At 39.5% G+C, this 19965-nt stretch overlaps 3 protein-coding genes across 4 annotated transcripts; 1 reads left to right on the top strand and 2 right to left on the bottom strand.

Annotated features, from left to right (window-relative positions):
- Positions 1-10: 10 nt before the first annotated feature.
- LOC147169873 (ATP-dependent RNA helicase DHX15) lies at positions 11-9470 on the bottom strand. Of its 2 annotated transcripts, none has more exons than XM_086082010.1 (14): positions 9304-9470; positions 7238-7580; positions 6961-7154; positions 6724-6883; positions 5239-5457; positions 4589-4756; positions 4049-4135; positions 3788-3937; positions 3599-3707; positions 2544-2735; positions 1532-1654; positions 1260-1450; positions 423-592; positions 11-347 (listed from the first exon to the last, which is right to left on the bottom strand). In XM_086082010.1, the coding sequence occupies exons 1-14, from the start codon at positions 9363-9365 to the stop codon at positions 230-232; spliced, it is 2286 nt and encodes a 761-aa protein (XP_085938136.1). In that variant the 5' UTR covers positions 9366-9470; the 3' UTR covers positions 11-229. The 2 variants fall into 2 exon arrangements, with proteins under 2 accessions (XP_085938136.1, XP_085938137.1); XM_086082011.1 differs by having other exon boundaries at positions 7238-7538; positions 9304-9466.
- A 397-nt stretch (positions 9471-9867) lies between these two features.
- LOC147169872 (extracellular superoxide dismutase [Cu-Zn]-like) lies at positions 9868-12095 on the top strand. Its single transcript, XM_086082615.1, has 2 exons — positions 9868-10036; positions 10987-12095. Exons 1-2 carry the CDS (start codon positions 10023-10025, stop codon positions 11588-11590), a joined length of 618 nt encoding a protein of 205 aa, XP_085938741.1. The 5' UTR covers positions 9868-10022; the 3' UTR covers positions 11591-12095.
- LOC147169871 (coiled-coil domain-containing protein 149-like) lies at positions 11710-19680 on the bottom strand. Its single transcript, XM_086082613.1, has 12 exons — positions 19215-19680; positions 18444-18605; positions 18319-18357; positions 18004-18111; positions 16517-16633; positions 16260-16432; positions 16114-16186; positions 14482-14566; positions 14238-14382; positions 14098-14174; positions 13316-13351; positions 11710-13228 (listed from the first exon to the last, which is right to left on the bottom strand). Exons 1-12 carry the CDS (start codon positions 19263-19265, stop codon positions 12759-12761), a joined length of 1536 nt encoding a protein of 511 aa, XP_085938739.1. The 5' UTR covers positions 19266-19680; the 3' UTR covers positions 11710-12758.
- Positions 19681-19965: the final 285 nt, after the last annotated feature.

Below are 19965 nucleotides of genomic sequence, written 5' to 3'. Positions count from 1 at the left end.
AAGACAATAGTCCTTTTGAAAATATTTATAGCGATCCAACGCTTGCTGATACTTCATTACAGTTGAAGAATGGACATCAATGTGAGGAGACAACTGAACGCTAACAAAATATATATAAAAAACAAAATCAAAATGCTAAATAGTCAACAGTTTTAATATACGATGATACAGAAAGATCTAAAACTATATTTTACGCTGTCATTTTCTTAGGACACTTACTGGTTATTTTTTAGTACTGGGAATACTCTTTGCTCTCTAGTTTGGCAACGATTCGCTCCAGCTGTCGTTTAGCTTCACATTGTGGGAAGTTACTCATTTCATAGTACTGGGGGGCGATCTTGACCAGCCTGCAACACAAGCAATAGAATGAGTAACCTTATTTGAACCGACAATTAATCATCCTCCGACTTTCTGCTACTCACCACTCTGGTTTAATGTCTGTGCAAGTGCGAATGTAGTTTTTGGTGGTGAGGACAAATTCGTTGTAGAGCACCCATTCGGGCTTGTGGTCCAACACTGTGGATGGGTGCAGCTGGACCACTTGGTTGTCTTTGACTGTGAGGTAATGACCGGTTCGCTCCAGATGAGCCACCTGCAGAACAGACAGTCAATGGAACGTAAAATTCGGTCTATTGAGCCAAACTGTATACCTGCCGCATCCACCACATTTTAAAAAATGCTTAACTTTCATCAAAAAGTATTTGCCCCCCCCCCCCTGAATTTTTTTTGCATACTCTCCCCACTTTAAATGTTTGAGATCAAACAAATGTAAAGATCAAGAAAACCTAAGTAAACTTAAAATGCAGTTTTTAAATGATTTGATTTATTAAACAAAAATAAACAATTCAACGCTACTTGACTGTGTGAAAAAGTACTTGGTGGTTGCATGGTTTTGCATCATTGTATTAGACGTGCTAATTTCATTTAGCTCATCTATGGCATTTCCCATTATAAGTTAGCATTAAGCTAGCAGACCTTTTTTCCAACAATGAACCCTTGCAGCTTGAAGCAAGAACACCACACTGTTAGATATCTGCTCAACTTAACTGCACATTCAATTGAGTGCAAAATAATAATTGGAGGGGAAAAAAAGCACTGCAAGTAAAGTTCTACAAAAACAAGAAAATTTGCATTTTCCACATGTGTGCGCTTCAGTGTGCATGGATTTGCTTTGGAAAAGGCTGCAGCTTACAGTCTGAACTTTACGGTATATCGACACCAACCATCCTTTTTGTGTGTCATACACCAGCAGCACAAACCTGCATGAAGAAGCCCGTGCAGAGTGCCCTGCGGATGTTGATGTAATAGTCTCGACTGGTGAACTCTGTACTCCGGCGGGGCAGGTTGAAGCGGTCCATGATCCTGGACAGCTGCTGCCGCACGTTGTCGGCGGACATCAGCGAGCGGTAGTTGACAAAGTTGTCATAGCACCACTGGTTCGCCTCGTGGTCTGGGGAGAATTTAAAAAAACATTGTGAATTTTCACGTGGGGTCACTGTACCAAACATGTCCGTGAGTGAGTGCCACTCACTTTGTTTGAAGGCGTGGTAGACGTTGAGCAGAGTCAAGTGGTCGCCGTCGATGTGGGCGAATCTCATCTTGGACTCGTCGGCGGCCTTCTTAGCCTCCGTGGGGCGTACAAAACACTGTGGGACTAAACAAGGTTGGTATGGGCCCCAACAAAGCCGCCCATAGGGATGAGTCAAAAATTCCCAAAACAACGGAGAAAAGCCTAAGACGTGACAGCTTCAAGTGGCACGACCACAAGCTCTATCGAGGGGGGCCTGCAGCCTTAGCTTGGAGAGGGGGTTGGGGGAAACTTATTAAAGCACAGCTGGAAAATAATTAAATAAATCTACAAAATATGAGGAAAATTGTCCATATTTAACAGACATCCGTACACCAGTGAGAAAAAGATTTGTGTTTTTTTTTGTTTAATTTTTTTAATTTTATTTAGACAATCCTTTTATTGATTAGGAATTTACACTACATCACAGCAGAAATAGTACTATTAAGCCCACTGTCACTGTCTTTCAAGCTTATTTAAAGAGCTGGTAAAGTGAATTTTGATATTTATTTCTAAAGACATTATACAGTATATGAAGATAATTACTGAAAATGTTCAAAGATTGAGAACTAAGTAATAGTACTGAATCCTTAAGATATAGCGCGAAACTCTTTTTCACCATTTCAGGTGTCCGAATTTTTGGGGTGTGGCTAAAAAAAAAGGTCCAGTGATGCACATGGGCTTGGCCTGGCGCGAGTTACTTCGTTTTTTTGTTATACCTACCACTTAAACGTGCAGTTACAGCCGCTAGCAATTTATGGCTACAACCTGAAAAATGCATCTCTCCTGGATGCCACAAGAGACACATTCATTCAGTCCGAGGTGGCCTTGGAAATTTGAATACAACACAATCCAACTGAATTTTGCATTCATCTTCCACGGCTCAAGTTTTTTTGGGGGGGTGACCCGTTGGACACCTGTGAGTTGATGTGAATTCATCAGGGACTATGAGCGGGCGCCCATTTGTGGGCATTACCTGACAACATAGCAGTGATGGAAAGAATCTCATTGGAGCAGTTGAACTCGCAGCTCGCGATGACCATCTTGGCCAGCTGAGGGTCGAGGGGGAACTCTGCCATCATGGAGCCCAGTTCCGTCAGGTCGCCGTCGTCGTTGAGCGCGGCCAAGTAGTTCAGTAGCTCCAGGGCTCTCATCAGGGTCTCGGGAGCTGCAAGGAGGGTGACGAAAGAAATATGTATGACAAGACAAAGGAATGGAACACTTTCCACCTCACTGATAACATTTCCGAATTACAGTGTTCCCCCGCTGCAATGCAGTTCACTTTTCGCGGTCTCGCAGATTTTTTTAGTGCAATTTTGCATGCATTTTTTTTAACAGCAATGTGAACACTGAGAATGTTTAAACAAAAGACAAATGTGAGAAAATGTAAATTCCTCGATAAGAAAAGTGTATAAACTGTGTGGAGAGGGGTTTTAGAGCCTTAAAACATTTATAATAAATGTAAAACATAAAGCTAACTACTTGGCGGATTCCATTTATTGCGGGTACTTTTTTGGAACCTAACTCCAGCGGAAAATGAGGGAAGACTATTTCAAATTGTACTTTGTCAATACAAAATAAGCTTTCATCCATCTGCTGCCCCGAAAGGCAAGAGACTGGGTGCGCGAGTGGGGCCAAACTTGCACATATAGAAAGTAGATGAAATGAAGAAACCCACAACCAGTCTGTGTCCACTCATGCTTGTAGTGTAAGGAAAGAGGAAAGTGTCACTAAATTATAGGAACCCTCTAACATCAACCTGAAACAGAGCTCAGTCTTGGAGGCTCTTTTGAGTAGTTAAGGCTTGGATAAATGTGCCCGAGTTGACAAAATGTCCTTGAAAAGTTTCATGTCGCTGGTCAGCGTGCGCACTCTGATGTGGGATTCAGCATTCATTGTTATATTATTTGTATTCAACATTACATTGCAATGTTCTATGTGTATTTTACCACTTCCGTACCAATTATAATCAGAATGTCAAATTATCCTTCAATTTCATCTGTCATCTGTTTGTAAAGTGGATTGGCTCACCTGGTGGATCCATGAAGTCGAAGTGCACGAGGTCATCAATGCCCAATTTCTTCAGTTGCAGCACCACAGACCCCAAATTTGAACGCAAGATTTCTGGATATGTGTTATCCTGAAAATGACAGCATGATTAGCATTCTACAATTAATAGAAGACTTAAAGACTAGGAAGAAAACTATTTCGGCCTGTCACCTGCATCTCTGTTTTGTAAGCTTTTTCTGTGTAAAGGCGGAAACATTTCCCTGGACGGGTTCTGCCGGCTCGTCCTGCCCTCTGCTGGGCAGAAGCTTTACTGATGGCAGTGACCAGCAGTGACTCCACTCTGATGCGAGGGTTGTACACCTGCACACACATTGGTAATCACCACGTGCAATATTTACATGAATCAAGTGAAGTTTGCCCATGGCAAACAATTTTGAGCTGCTCGACAGCAAGTGCGGCTGCAAAGCCTACCTTCTGTTTGGCAAAGCCAGGATCGATGACAAAGACCACGCCGTCAATTGTTAGAGAGGTCTCAGCAATATTTGTCGACACCACAACCTTAAAAAATAATAATAATAAAAAATAAAAATCCAAACCAAGAATGAATGGCATGATTTTCTTTTTTCGCCTTTTTCAGTGGAGGATAAAACAGTGGATTTTTATTGAATTAAAATTTACGCTTAATTTTCTGCATGCAGTTAGATGTCAAGCTGAACATTTCCACTCTGTCATTCTGAAATATCAATTATAAAAACATTTCAGAAAGCCCAAAATATAGTTGTAAATAAACTAACAAAAAAAAACGGTCAGCTTGCTAACTGAATCATGCTGATAAGTGACAGTCCCCCATGTGCTCATTTAAACGCTAACATTAGCCAAACATGTTCACCCTGTCAGCAAAGTCACATACCTTGCATGTACATTGTGTGCTTGTAGTTAATTTACATTCGTTTTTTTGTTTTTGTTTTTTTTAAAGAGTGGGAGCTTTACGACAACAACAAAAATACATACCTTTCTTCCTATAGCACCATTGGGTTTCCGTGGAGGTGGTGGCTCAAAGATCCTCTGCTGCTGTTGTGGCGGCAATGTGGAATAAAGTGGAATGATTTTGATGTCTCCAACTTCAGGCCCGAGATCATCGACCTCCCGCTTGATCCGTTTGCACGCTTCATCAATTTCCTGCAGAGGAAGACATTTATTTTCAAGGCAACTTAAAGATACTGACTAGTGGATGGAATCTACTAAATTGAATGCTCGTCAAGTATTGCAATTTGGAGCTCAACCAAAACGGTCTGAAAAATATGACTCGGGCCAAATAAAATATTGAAATATCATACAATAACAGCACTTTGTGTCTACTGCAGTCAAAGTCAGCAGATGCCCAATTATCACGTGTCTCTGAAAATGATCATGTGGTATAGGTGGGTTGTGTAGAATTTTCATCCTTCCAACTAGGTGACATCACTTTCATTTTTCCTCCATACTTACACAGAATGTTTTCATGTTTTCTAAGACAAAGGTTTTTATGGTGGTGCAGGTTTGAGCCAGGAGCCAATCATCAGTTTGCATTATTTCTAAAAGGGACATATTGGTTTCATGTTGCAACAAATTGGCAGTTAACCAGTATCAACTTCTAATGTAAATGTCACGTATGCTCTCACCTCTTGTCCGGTGAGGAAGAGAAGACAATCCCCCTCCTCTTCCTCACACATGTGAATCTGGATGACGGTGCGAATGGCGGCCTCGAGGTAGTCTCGCTCCGGCTCGGGCGTGTAGAAGATTTCTACCGGGTGTGTGCGGCCGGGAATCGTCAGCAGAGGGCAACTGTCAAAGTACACCTGGAACTTCCCTGCATCCAGTGTGGCGCTCATAACTATCACCTGAGCAAAAACAGAACCTTGATGAGCATTTCATTTTACTAAATATCTCCCAGATAATGTCTTAAATGTGAGACAGAGAGCAGAATAAAAATTAACGTTGCGTTGCAATAAACTGGACTAAGGAAGAAAAAAAATACAATAAAAATCATAGCACCTTACCGGACAGAATAATAAACTCCTTGTGTGTTTTGCCCTCAATTCTTTTTGGTAAAAAGCATAACACAAACTACTTAAATAACTGATTATTAATGAGTGCCAATTTGGATACCAATATCCAGGAATGTTTTTAACTTTTGTTAGAAATGTTTTATATTGAATTACATTACATCTTAAAGTTAAAACTCAGGCATGTGCTAAAGGAAAATTAAAATGAGTAGAGATATTGTCAACTTTCAAGGAGTGTTAGAAATTTTTTTATCGCGATATTACAGCGAAATTCTCAAATCGATTCGATATGTGGCTGAATCGATTTTTAAACATAAGTTTTTTTATGGAAATATTCAACAAAACGTCTTACTTGGGGTTAGGATTCACACATTAAGCATGAAAGAATGTTATATTAATGGAACATTAAGCCTTAATATTTTATTTTAGTGCTGTTCAAACATGAAACAGACTGCAACATGTTTGTTAAAGGCAGTGGCTCAGTTATAAGCCTGAATTTTATTTTAAATAAATTTTCATACAAATCTTACAGTGTACATGTACAAGTTTACTGATAAGTATTTTCTAAATTTGAGTTTAAAAAAATGTTTGCTGCAACCTGTTTGTTAAATGCAGTGGCTCAGTTATAAGCCTGAATTTTCAGATAAATAAATACATTTTCATACATACATACATACATACAAGTTTACTGATTAGTATTTTCTAAATTTTAGTAAAAAAAAAAGAAAAGTAGCAATAATCAATTTATAGATTCGCATCGGGATTAATCGGTATTGAATCGAATCCTGACCTATGAATCATGATACGAATCGAATCGCCAGGTACTAAGCAATTCACAGCCCTATATATGACCATTTTAACTATTCCTAATGGGCAAAAAGGCAATTGAGATGCTAATTTCTTTACATTTAAAATGTAACCTGTTGCAATGTTTTCTGTGCCTTTTTTTTTGGGTCGTGTTTATTTGACTTTGAGCAATATCGCAACAATGCTGATAACCGCGACACTCGATCCATTTCTACTATGAGGGTGTACAGCATCAGGATTGGGAATTCATTTGAATGTGTGCCCCTGAGGTTGCAAATGTGTGAGCAAACAAACCTTCAAATCTGCCCGCTGACGCACCACCTCCTTCAGCACTCCCATCAGAATATCTGTAGCGAGTGTTCGTTCGTGGGCCTCGTCCAGTATAATCACTCCATATCGCTCCAGAAGAGGATCATTCATCGCTTCTCTTAGCAACATACCATCTGTCATGTATCTAAAAGAACAGGAGATGGAGACAAACAGATGAAAATGTGTGGTGTCTGGAATAAACGAGTGGAATCAGCGCCTTACTTCAGTATTGTTTTGGCAGAACTACAGTCTTCAAATCGAATGGAGTAGCCCACTTCCTGTCCGAGCATCACGTCCATTTCGTCTGCCACTCTTTGGGCCACGCTCATTGCTGCCACTCTCCTAGGCTGAGTACAGGCAACCGCCCTCTTCGGACCAGGAATGCTCCTCACCATATCCACGCACCACTGAGGGATCTACAGGGAAAGCAAAAGTCACATGAATTCGAAATAGATTAAAATCCCCGTTGAATTGCATTTCTGTGTACGTCTTTTCTCACCTGTGTCGTCTTCCCAGAGCCTGTCTCTCCTACAAGGACAAAACTCTGATGGCGTGTGATGATGTCGCTGAAGTTTTCCTTGTATTCCCACACGGGAAGCTGTAACCTTTTCTTCAAAATCTCATAATAGCGAGGCGTGTGCGGGAGGTTGGTGAACGGGTTAATTTGCTGCTGCATGGCCATCTGCTTCAGCTGAGGCATGGTGATGATGGCCGGCGTGCTTTTAGCTGGTGCAATCGAAGACTTCATGTCTCTCTCACGGTCCCTGTCACGGTCACGATCCCGGTCTCTGTCCCTGTCCCTGGAATGATCCCCACGGTCTCGATCAGAGTCTCTGTCACGCCTGTCAGTGTCAATAAAATGCAACGTTAAATAATTAATGTACTCTGATTGGTGTTCCAATATACTTTGAGATGGGGCCGGGCTTTTCACCAACTCCATCAACCAATTTGAGTTTCTCAAGATCTTTTTTCCCTCCAAGCAAGCGATTATTTTTTTTAGACAACACACATCCCCAGTGATATGCACTGCTTGAACTAAACATGGCTGCAAATGCGAACATGGTTTACAAAAGCACAATCGGGGTTACCAACTTAGCGATTTGTTTCGCTATATTTGGATTTCGTGCAAATATTTCTAAAAAAGCGACTTAGAACTAATACCTGCTAAGACACAGATGACATGTCATGAACACAACAATTTGCATACTAAGAGAAAATACCCCCCTGTATGGCATGATATGTATGACGGAGTCAGTCCGAATGCCAAAAATGTGGTGCTACGTCGCGAGTTGCAGGTCACAGCAAGATAACCACTGCAAAAAAATTAAGCTGACTATGTCACAGATTGCACCTATTGTGGATATTTTTTGGAACGTAACCCCAGCGATAAATGAGGGAACACTGTATCTCAAACTACGGCTTACAGCAAAAAAATAAAAATATAAAAGTAACAACAAACTCGGAAAAACTCTTAAATTGGATCACTCGTAAGTCAAGGTGGCATTGTTAATACTATAAAAGTTGTCAACACTAAATGCTTAGTGAAACGGTTTCAAAGCATGTGTGGCAAGAGAATTAACAGAAAGCAAGCTGCTTTCTTATGCAGAGTTTATTTTGCCGTGACCAGCAACTTGCCACTTAGCGTCATTTTGCCGTGAATTGAGCGAGAACTACAAGTACAAATTCTGCTTGTAATGTAGCGGATAGAGCTCTTTCCCCATAGGTGCTGTCACGGGTTCAAACTAACAACTTGCTAGATGGTAAATGGGCCGGGTTTTTTTTTTTGCATGTTTATTGAAGAACTGAAGAGTTACTTAAAGGGTTATGGTTAGGCTAGTAACGCCGATAACAGCCTGCGTGAAAAGAGGCGGGCGTAGCGAGGTGAGAATCACGCACAGTGCATGATTCACGGCAAAATAAAGGATTTAAATCACACTACACATAACGCTAAAATAACCTATTCACAGCCAACCAAACTGTAAACACAGTAAAATAGCTGTTCACGCCAGAACAAGCTGAAACAATCACGGCAAAATTACGTTAGCAGGAGAGTTGCTGGTCATGGCAAGAGAACCACTGCCTCTTTCTTATGATGGATAATTAAACATTACATACCAGGGATAGTTTAGAATACGCTCCCTTACAAAAAAAACGTATTTAAGAGAGGGCAATAAATACAATTTAAACATAGGTAAACCATAAGCTCAACTAATTAATAACGAAATATGTCATTTTAAAAAGGCAGTCGTTTTCCGCTTGGGCTAGCATGCTAGCTCGTTAGCTTAGCTATCAGGTATGGGTGGTAGCATTCCGCTAACTTCATACACGTGCCTTAAACGCTAGTGGTGATGCTATTTCATGCAATAAAACACGCTTATTATATTGCATTGAGCGTATTAAAGATTGTCACACCGGCACGTCGCCAGGTCAACAAAACCGACATATAACGTTTAAATGAGCTATATTGTCCCATTTAACCATAACGTAGGCTTTTAGCCAACTAGCAACAATCCCTGAGCGCTTAAAATGTTTCAATCGGACAAGTTCAGTTAGCGCCGCACCTACCCTTCAGACCTCTTCTTACTAGAGTAGTCATCACCCAAATCCAACCGATGTCTTTTGGACATCTTTATGAAATAAGGGAGCGTATCTTTAAATAATCAATAACGGCGGCCACTACTTCACCCGGTTTAATGCAATGGTGTTTCCTGATTTGGTTCTTCCTTGTTTTTTTTCTGTCATCCAGCGTCGTAGTCGTTAAGTGCATTACCGCCACCAGCTGTCCGGGGGCACATTACAACTTCCACATCACACGTCCGAAATTAAAACCCCCGGCATAATAATGCGAACATAAATATCCCCACTTGAATAAGAGCGTACAGAACTCTAATTCTGTGATGGTTTGTGATGTTTTCGCTGGGAACACCCCCCCCCCCCAAAAAAAAAGACATTGCGTCTGCTCCGTTATATGTGCTGCAATTACTATTGTACTACATGCATCACCACATAATCCGTTTGGGTATACGCAACATTACATTGACATCCTTGCTCAGAAGTGCAGAGGCTTTACCCGACGATATAAAAAAAATTACAAGTTAAATAGAATTAAATATGCATTTGCGCTCCACCCTCAGCAAAGCGACGCCCACTGACTCGCTTACACAACAAAGACAAATACAGTACAAAAAAAACTTGTTTTGTTCGTCTCATGGTCACTGCAGCAAAAACTTTCCAGTGAAAGTGCATTTTTTGTTCGGATCTACGCCGCCTTCTCAATTTTAGAGATGTATCAACACTGGTGAGTGCATTTCATTTACTCATTTCATTTGCTACATAAAAATACGGAGGGACTTAAAAGTTTGTGGATGACAAACTGCAACTACCAACATCGCAACTTTGACATACTGTATGGCTACACTGTATTTTGTCGTTTGTTAGTTAACTCTGCTCTGTAAAAAGGACATTTTCTCCCTTTTGATCACACTATGAACTTGCTGTTACGTGTAGTTTTTACGAAATGTGCACAATCAGTCTTTCATATCATTGACCCGGTTGTGGGATGTTGCCGTGGCTATAAAATGTCTACACACCCCTGTTAAAATTTTGTGTAATTAGGACAAGCGGTTAAGAAAAGGGATGGATGGATAGATGGAAAATAAAGACCCAGCTTATTTCTAAAGTTTTGTTCCACCATTAATGCGACATATTACCTCTAAAACTATTTATTTTTTTATTTTTAAGTCAAATAACACTCATAAGACTTAATCTCAGCAAGAATCCAAAGGGAAAATCCCAAATTTTTGAAAGCATATGGAGCCTATAATGCCAAAGAAGGGAGGATCAGTGTGTCTTTCTTCTTGGGACTTGCATCCTTCTCATCCTGTGAACACTTGACACACAGCCAAAACATTTTAAATAAAGACTTGTTTAACCTGGCTAATATAAACTGCGGTCATACTGACAATTTATCCCAAACTATGATTGAACAAACTGTACCTGTGACATCCCAGCAAGGGTATTTTGTAAAAAACAATATTCGATGAGCTAGTCATTGTGAAGGATGTATGGTGTGCAATTCCAAAATGTCAAAGTAATCTAAAAATAATCGTTCAAAAATCATTATTAAATAATACTTAACACTACATTTAAAACAGATTTTTTTGTGATACAACAGTAGTGCACTAATTTGAATAAAGGTTAAAAAGATTTTCTAATTATTTTAATGCATTGTGTTTTCATATCTTCCAGGCCGAAGTGTATAGTTGGGGCATCACTTCTTTTTGTGCTGTCCATCTGTCAGTGCACCTTGGCTCCACCAGAAGTCTGGCAAAACAATAGCACTCTGTATGCAGTTTGTAAAATGAGACCAAGCTCCTCCCTGGATGAGGGTTTACCCAAAGTCTACGGCCAAGCGCTCTTTAAGCAGGATTATCCTCAAGGAAAGCTCAAAGTCCTTCTCCGGTTCCATGGATTCCCCGTGGGGAGCGATCCAGAGCCCAGCGCGGTGCACATTCATCAGTATGGAGACCTGCAGCAGGGGTGCGATTCCACGGGAGGCCACTACAACCCCGGAGGTGTCAATCATCCCGACCACCCTGGAGATTTTGGAAATTTTGCGCCGCAACAGGGCAAAATCCATGCAGCATTAGAGTCTGAGGCCACGCTCTTTGGCGGTCTGTCCGTGCTTGGAAGAGCGGTGGTGGTTCATGAGAGGCGGGATGACATGGGCCTTGGGGGGGATGCTGGCAGTCTGCTACATGGAAATGCAGGGCGCAGGCTCGGCTGCTGCATTATTGGGATAACCACCCCCAAACTCTGGAATACATACTCCAGGCGCCAGCGGAGAATTTAATTGTGCATTTTTACGGCTTGCCATTCATATATTGTAGCCTTTCGTGCGCTTAGTCTGACAAATGAAAAATTAGTTGACTTTAAAAGTTTTTTCAAGTCAATGATGCACAGGTCAACAAGCCTGTTTTTCTGCTTTATTGAGAAAACGTGTGAAAAGTGGTTTATTTGGATAATTCATTTTCATCACTGACACATCCTATAATACATTTTACATTTAGTTCTTTCACCGCACATAAGGGCCAGTGCTTTTAATTGAAATACTGTATAGTGGCCTCCATACCCAAAACGATATGGACCTCCTACCTCATAACTCTTGAGGCAAATGCTAACCATAACGCTACCCTGGTATTCATTACACAGACATAATCTTCACAAGGTGTACTCACATTTTGTTTCGTGTTAACCAATGAATGCTTGTAAATGACCAAATCTACAAAGTGCAGACATTCACACCAAGTGGCTTCCAATGACAATATTGTGAATAAATATTACAACAGCTGCTGCAACTATTTGAGATTTTTTTGTTTAATGGTGCTTTGTGTTCATTTTTTTATCAAATGAATTGAAAATAAATTTACCAGAATTCACCTTTCATAAAGAGAAAAAAAGTTTAAAAAAATATATATCACAAGTGAAATCTGATTTTAATTTTATATAATCTAGATTTAGCTTATGGCAAAATGGCATGTGCTATCTCATTTGCCATGTTCAAATGTTATGTAACTTAAATCCTCAGTGCGGTTTCTGGGTACTGTTGTGTTTTGTTGTACTTCTACTACAAGGAGTAAATTGTATTCAAAAAGTGTCTTCATGGAGGGTATTGTTAGTTGCTACATTTTGGTTCTGGACCCCATAGATACATTCATAAAAATTAACTTTAGCGGTGAAACTCAAGTGTCCTTATGAAAATCTTCTGTTAGCTTCCTTTGTAGTCTGATGCGTTCAGCTATTATGGAGAAATAAATACCTTTGCCTAAAACAGTCAGAGACAAGAGCAACAATCTACATGATTGCTTTTTAGGCATAATCATTGTATGTCATAATGTGCTTCCTTAAACAAAATATAGATTTCAATAAATAGCAGCCTCTAGAAGTATTCTGGAATGTACAGGTGTGGAAGCACAACTGTCGTAATTGGGTGTTATCATCCCCTTCAAAACATGTGAGTATCAAACAGAACATGCCATATTGTCCGTCTCAATGAAAAAATCCTGATCTTGCCGAATTTCCTGCTCCGTATCGAGAGGAACCGATGCGACGGTCCGGGCTGGAATAGGGACGTGTTCCTCTATTACGATACATTCCGTTTCACCGTTCTCCACCCCCTCTTCATCTTTACTTTCTCTTCTTTTGTGGTTTAATGTAACAGATGGTTGCCCAGAGGTGTTTGACAGGAGGGGTGTGTTCACATCTATTGAGGAGGGGTAGACATCACCTGCACTCTCATCCTCCTTGGATTGGTCACCGTCACGGACCTCGTCGCGGTTTGGCAAGCTTCTTGTTTGAGGACTGGATGGCTCCTCCTCAACTGAAGGAAAAGACGAGTGGGGCGATTCGGGAAGTTCTGCTGGCGTTTCACTTTCTTGCTTTGAATGTCCTGGTGTGGCTGGTGGCTGAGTGTTGAGTTCGTCTTTACCCTCTATTGTGAAGGAAAACCGTGTTAAGTTTTTATAGTTTCACAGTAACAAAAAAAAAAAAAAAGGAAAGAAAAAAAGAAGAAACATACTTCCACATATGCCCACAGATATATGGTAAGTGAGGCCTTTGGGAGCAAAATGAGAAAAAGGCAGAAGAATTATTAACATGTTGATTACAAGTGATGAGTTTAATATATATTTTTAAACACATGAACTCATTCACTGCCATTGACAGCTATAGACGTCAAAAACCCATTTGAACTATTTCTATTAGTTTAACTTTTTTTTCATTTTTGTTAACAAGAGTATGAAAGCCTAGAAACTATTTTTTTGTACACTTAGAACAGATATAAAATTTGTGATTAATCGTGAGTTAATTAGGGAAGTCATTCGGTTAATTACGATTACAAATTGTAATCGCCTGATGCCCCTCATTTTTAATAATCTTTTCTTTTTTTTAAACATAAATATACATATATATTCTAAAATTTTTAATCATCTTTTTTTTATTTTTAAGAAAAGATTATAAAAAATTAAGGGCGTCAGGCGATTACTATTTTTAATCGTAATTAATCGCATTACTTCATTAGTTAACTCGCAATTATTCACAAATTGTATATCTGTTCTACTACAATAAAACATTTTTTGAGGTTTTCATACTCATATTAACAAAAGTTGGAAAAATGTTAAACTAATAGAAATAGTAAAAATTAATTTTTGACGTCTATAGCCGTCAATGGCAGTCAGTGAGTTAAGTGAGAGGACATGACAGCGTCAGGCTTTGCAATCAAAGAGATAAAGGGTTTTATTGTCTTATTGTACAGACAAATTTCCCTCGGCGATAACCACTAATCACAGATTTTGCCTCTACCTGGCAAACTCCACAATCCAGACGTCTCCAATGTTTTGAGCTTCTTCTCCAGTTCTGCAACCCGAGTTCCGAGAACCCTGGCGATAAGGGGCCCATTAGTAAATGTTAGGCGAGAAAGAAGTCATGATAACAGTCAGTACTTGTTAATTTGTCGCTGGTGCTGAATCAACATGTTCTTCTCGTGGATGGTTTCCAGGAGAGCGGTGGCCAGAGACTTGAGGTCCGAGATCGACTGGGCGGTGACGGGAAGCGTGCACCCGCCTTCGTCAGTCAACAGCTCCTTCACTGCACGCACACATCACAGAGTCGTCAAGCTTTCGTTCACACAAACCATTCTCAACCAGAAAACTCAAGTTGTGGTGAGATGAGTGAATGAGAGCCCACCTTGTTTGGCTGAGAGCACCCCAGTGAGTGCACTACTGTTAGGCTTCCCGCAAACTCTGGCATTCTTTCTGGATTCCAGTGCACTCTGAAATGAGGTTTCATATTAGAATTAAAAAACAGTCAAAAATGAACTGTGGAGTTTGCTTGTTTGTTACCTGCGAGCTTCCATTTCTGTATTATAACTCATTCACTGCCATTGACGACTATAGACTATATAGAATTTTAACTATTGTTAATAGTTTAAATTTTTTTCAAATAAGAGTATGAAAACCCAGATTTTTTTTTCTTGGTACATTTAGAACAGATATAAAATTTGTGATTAATCGTGAGTTAACTAGTTAAGTCATGCAATTAATTACGATGAAACATTTTAATCACCTGACACCCCTCATTTTTTATAATCTTTTCTCAAAAAATAAAAAATAAATAAATAATTGTAATAATTTTTTCCAATTTTTAACAATCTTTTTTTTTTTTTTTTAAAGATTAGGGCTGTCAGACGATTACCACTTTTAATCGTAATTAATCGCATGACTTCACTGGTTAACTCACGATTAATCACAAATGTTATATCTGTTCTAATACAATTAAAAAAATTATAGGTTTTCATACTCTTGTTAACAAAAGGTGGGAAACATGTTAAACAAATAGAAAATAGTTCAAATGAATTTTTGACGTCTATAGCCGTCAATGGCAGTGAATGAGTTACATAAATGGTAAAATAAACAGTTAAAAAGTGAATAATTTTTTTAAAGTTAAAAAAAAAAGTATTTGTCTCCCCCTACAGTTGCAAAGTGTAATTTACACTTTAGTCAGTGTTTAAAAAACAAAACACTATACACAGTACAGGTAAAATGATTAACATGCATTTCTTAAAGCTACAGTAGTTAATATTTCCTGGTTAGATAATATAAGGTCACCATGACAATAACAGATATATAATTCCCCTCATTACAACCCACTTTACCATTTAATTGACATAAACTGAATTACGTGAAGTTCTGCATAAGAACCCAAACACTTTTCCCAATCCCAGAAGCATAGCATGCATCCATTTGTAACTTTTAGTTAATGCATAATCGTGATTTCTGAATATTTTTACGAGTTGTACATTGAATTGTTAACTTATCACATTTTTAATCAAATCCACCCAAATTTAATATATATTTTTTTATTATTACTTTCAGGTGTGTGTGACCCCAGGGAACATTTTTTTGCTTTTGCCATATAATGCTACATTCACACCAAAATCGAAACGGCGATCTGGAACGCTTCCTTTGCTAGTGTTTCACCGTGTAGAGTTTTTTGGAACGATTTCCACTCATTCATGCATTCGTGCACACTGGAGAGTTGGAGGCGTGTCCCTCGGTGAACAACGACTGTAGAGCACTTTAGCGAGTCAACAAAAAGAGAGCACACCCCCTCTTTTGATGTGAATTCAGCATTAGAATAAAGTGTAATTGAGAATCCTCTACAGTAGGTGGCAGTGGCGCCCTTATTGACAGAGAGAGCACAAGTAGTATTACTAATACCACTTGTACTATATTAGCTCCTCTGCGGTGGAGAATTAGGGGGGGTGAAATATTTCCTTCTTATACTAATATAATATGTAAAAAATTAATACTTTTGTACCTTGTACTTGCCCAAATTCATCTTGAGCAAGCTGACCTCCTCTTGAAGCTGACAGAGCCGATCATGCAAATACCTGAAGTAGTCAGAACTTGTTAAGTCATCTTTAACGTGCATCCTTCCGCATGCGCATTTGAACGCAAACAAACCTGTTCTCCATGCAGAGTGCATCAATATCTAAAATCCGAACGTCATCATTCCCAACAATGTGGTTCATCTCCACATTGAGGCGATGAGCCTTCTGCTGAAACACGTCGCGCTCTGCTCGCACGTCCTGAAGCTCGTCGGTGAGAGACTTTGTGCTGTGCTCCAGCAACTCATTCTACAGCCATCCCAAAACACACAAAGCTCCATGTAGTCGGATGTCATCTGCTCTGATAAAACATGAGTGGTCGGTGGTGTTCACCTGCTCTCTTGCTCTTTCCAACTGTTTGACCAGGTCCTCGCGCTCGTGCGCTGGGAAATGGCGAGTGCCCACCTCGTCGTCTCCCAGTCTTTGTTTGGTGATGGTCATACGTAGGAGCTGTGAGACAATAAAGCCAAACTGATTATGACCACTTCGAGGAGACTTCACTTGCCGAAACGGTCACAGCTGTATATCCCATGATGCAGTAAGTCAGGAGTGTCAAACTAAAACAATGAAGGTTCCGAAATTAAAAACAACATCTAAGTTGCGGACCAAACAAGATGAACATTTATTGAATGGTCTGGTATATATACTGAATCTGAATATAATCAGACTGGAAAAAGTTTTTCCTCAGTAAAATACAGTATTTTTTTCCATTTAAAATTTCAACAACAATAAAAACAAGCAGTAGAATATGTCAGTGACTCAAAAATAAAATGAGGTGTCTCGCTTAAAACTACTATAATTAGGGCTGGATATCGATTCGATTCATAAGGGCCCGATTTGATTCACATTCATTTTTGATTCAGTTAAGGATTTCATGCAGTACCAATTTTACTTTTATATGGAAGACATTCTCAGAAGTATCAATGCTGCAAATAGAAACTTCTTCCTTTTACTTGGTGCATTAGTATGACAAAAATATATTCATATTTACATTTAAAATTTAATCCAATGCAGTTACATTATTCATGTATGTTTTATTGAACATGACCTGATCAAAACAATAAAAAATAATTGAAATCGATTACAACCACAGCGCTATGTAAATTGAGTGGCAAAAACCCTGGACTCCTCTTGGGGTACTCCGAGTAACAGAAGGGAACATTTGCATTTGGTAGCCATATTTAAAAGTATCGATTCACGGTTTTATGAATCGATATTGGGCTATGAAAAGGAATATCGATTCGATATAGATTTTTTTTAAACTCAGCTCTAACTATAATAGTCAAGTTTGTGGATTTATAAGGTGTTGCTGCAACAGGTCACGCTCATCCATTCGTCATATTCAGAAAATTTCCATTTGATGTCAAAATGCTGACATAAATTGACCTCTGTTACAGAAACAACCTCATAACACAAAATACATACGGACCCCCCCCCCCCTTAAAGCACAAACATGTATTCATGTTCCCACCTTTTGTTAAATTGTCCTACTTCTGTATCTATTTTTCTTCTTCTTGGCCATTATGGGAATAATTGTCAATTTGCATTATGGGGATGTCGATTTGGTACATATACATTTCATTAAAATCAGAATTACAGAAGTACAATTGAGATTTACCCGCTATGTAAAGGTTACATTACATCCATGGAATTTGAGCATTGCATTTAATGAATCCAGTAAACAGACTATTCTATTCCTCATAAAAGTCTGTACTACAAAGTTGTATGTTAAGACAACCGCATGCATGTTAAACTCTGGAGGGACAAATTCAGCCTGCAGACCTCAAGTTTGAGTAAGTGCATTGAGTGATGTCACACACCTTGTTGTCTCCCTGAGCTTCGGCCAGTCGTTGCTTCAGCTCCTTCACCTCCTCAGAGAGACGGTTGCTTTTTTCTCTTGAGCCTCTCAATAGCTGAGCTAAATTGACCTGTGGAATACGCCATAAGCTAAAGTTGTTATTGTGACCTTTTGATACAATTGATAACACCAAAGCGTTCAAACTTGTCAATCCTTCCAGTTGTGTATACTGTTAATTCTGTTCAGGACTAATACAAGAGCTGCAACCGATCCCTGAGCAATAACATTCAGAGTGGGCTTGTCGTGAATAATGTGATCATTGGCTATGAAAACTTACTTGATTGCGTTTTTCAGGAGGCAGAGACAGATCTCCATCCTGTTTTTAGGAAATTAAAACAATTTATATGTTTTAGAGCAAACCGCATCATTTGTGTATCTTTATGATGTCTGCAGTCATCTTACAATGAGCTCCCTGTATTTCTTTTTTAGTCCTTGGTGCCGCTCACGAAGCTGGTTGGCCATCAGCTTGTACTGATCCCTCTCTTGTTGGCATGTGTCCAGCTCCTTGGACAGGATAAGCAGAGCTTCCTTCTTGCTCTCCAACTTCCGTTTACAAATTAGGAACTGTGAACACATGGATAACTCATGTCATTACCAATGACATTTTCACATGCAAAGAAAATGAATGTTAACAGAGGTGGTAAATATAATAATCAGATATAACGTCTGGAAATTCAATTCATGTTTAATGTTTTCTACTTAATCAGTCTTATCCACCCATCAGATTTCTATAGCAGTGTACCAAATTTATTTTTCTCCAGGTATTCTAGTCCCCCTACCCCAGCGTCCTTTCTTGTTTTAACATAGGATCCCTGGTATATGGATTTCTACAAATAGTACTGAGGTTCCTCTGTGCACTATTTATTCGTGATTGCGTCACTGCAAAAAAAAGATGGGATAAAACGACTTAACTGGACCCATAGGTCATAATCAAGCTTCTCATCAGAAATCACTGATGTAAACAAAACGCCATGCAGGTGTAACGAAAATCACTTCCCCGCAGGCAAAGACAGCGTTGCTTCCAACTGAGCTATTCAACCGGCATTAGTTCCATTTAGCACAATTAATAGTGTCAGAACGCGTGATCCTAGTAATCTGGTCCTTGCTCGGTCTTTTTCAGGCTCACACCAACGACAATAGAGCTGTATTTATTTTTTCTGTGAATGTTTTTACCTCATTGACCATCCCCTGCCAGTCGCCGTCACTCCTCCTGGACAGATCCATCTCTCTGTGACGTGTACGAAAAAACCCACTGACGTCAAAATACCGATCAAAAAAATGTGTCCTTTCTGCTCAAAATACTTCCAGCTGCATTTTTGTCATCAACGCCGACGAGTAGGAGTCATCATCAGAGATCTTCTTGTAGACAGTGGTACAGTAGCGCATTTTTTTTGTTTTGTTTGCCGTTTCCTGGTACGGCAGCTAACCCTGTTACTTGAAAGGGTTTCTCGCTGGCTGGGGTTAGCATGAGTCACGTGTGTCACATTCAGCCAATCGAACTACTTATTCGATGTCTCATGGCGTTGTAATGTCGCGTGGTTTCAAAACATGGCCAAATGTTGGTCATTTCTGTTAAATGTTAACATGGTGAATCGAGTAAATTTGCTTCGTCTGACACTCTGGCTGTCATTTTAATGTCCGTCCCTACAAATGTCATCTCTTGCATTACCGAAGATCTTTGGACATGCCCCTCACCCCCACCGCTTGGTCACATCATGACGCATTAGCTGCCCCTCGGAAAATTTAGTATTCTTTTTAGTTACAAGTGTTTTCCCACAAGATTTATAGTCTCTCGTATACTTAACTCAACTGAAATGTGAAATATATATTGATAAAGTATACTTTAAAAATCTTCTCTTGTTGGTCACACTTCTTCTTTTCAGATGATGGCACAGAATGTTAATTTGAAACGTACGGCCAAAAA

The sequence above is a fragment of the Leptonotus elevatus genome, chromosome 8 (genome assembly GCF_054856555.1).
Source record: "Leptonotus elevatus isolate MCC_2025b chromosome 8, RoL_Lele_1.0, whole genome shotgun sequence".
NCBI classification, from domain to species: domain Eukaryota; kingdom Metazoa; phylum Chordata; class Actinopteri; order Syngnathiformes; family Syngnathidae; genus Leptonotus; species Leptonotus elevatus.
Note: the sequence above shows the minus strand (reverse complement) of the source record. Positions and strands in the feature narration are given on the sequence as shown.

What these genes read in the sequence shown, in the direction of transcription:
- LOC147169873 (XM_086082010.1), bottom strand. Translation starts at nt 9,365, where the DNA reads ATGTCCAAAAGACATCGGTTGGATTTGGGTGATGACTACTCTAGTAAG. An exon ending in CATCACTGCTATGTTGTCAG is followed by an intron (nt 1,655 to 2,543) that starts GTAATGCCCACA and finishes AACCTTGTTTAG; the next exon opens with TCCCACAGTGTTTTGTACGC. An exon ending in GCACGGGCTTCTTCATGCAG is followed by an intron (nt 593 to 1,259) that starts GTTTGTGCTGCT and finishes TCTGTTCTGCAG; the next exon opens with GTGGCTCATCTGGAGCGAAC.
- LOC147169871 (XM_086082613.1), bottom strand. Translation starts at nt 19,265, where the DNA reads ATGGATCTGTCCAGGAGGAGTGACGGCGACTGGCAGGGGATGGTCAAT. An exon ending in CTCCTGAAAAACGCAATCAA is followed by an intron (nt 18,112 to 18,318) that starts GTAAGTTTTCAT and finishes CGTATTCCACAG; the next exon opens with GTCAATTTAGCTCAGCTATT. An exon ending in TGGAAAGAGCAAGAGAGCAG is followed by an intron (nt 16,433 to 16,516) that starts GTGAACACCACC and finishes GGATGGCTGTAG; the next exon opens with AATGAGTTGCTGGAGCACAG.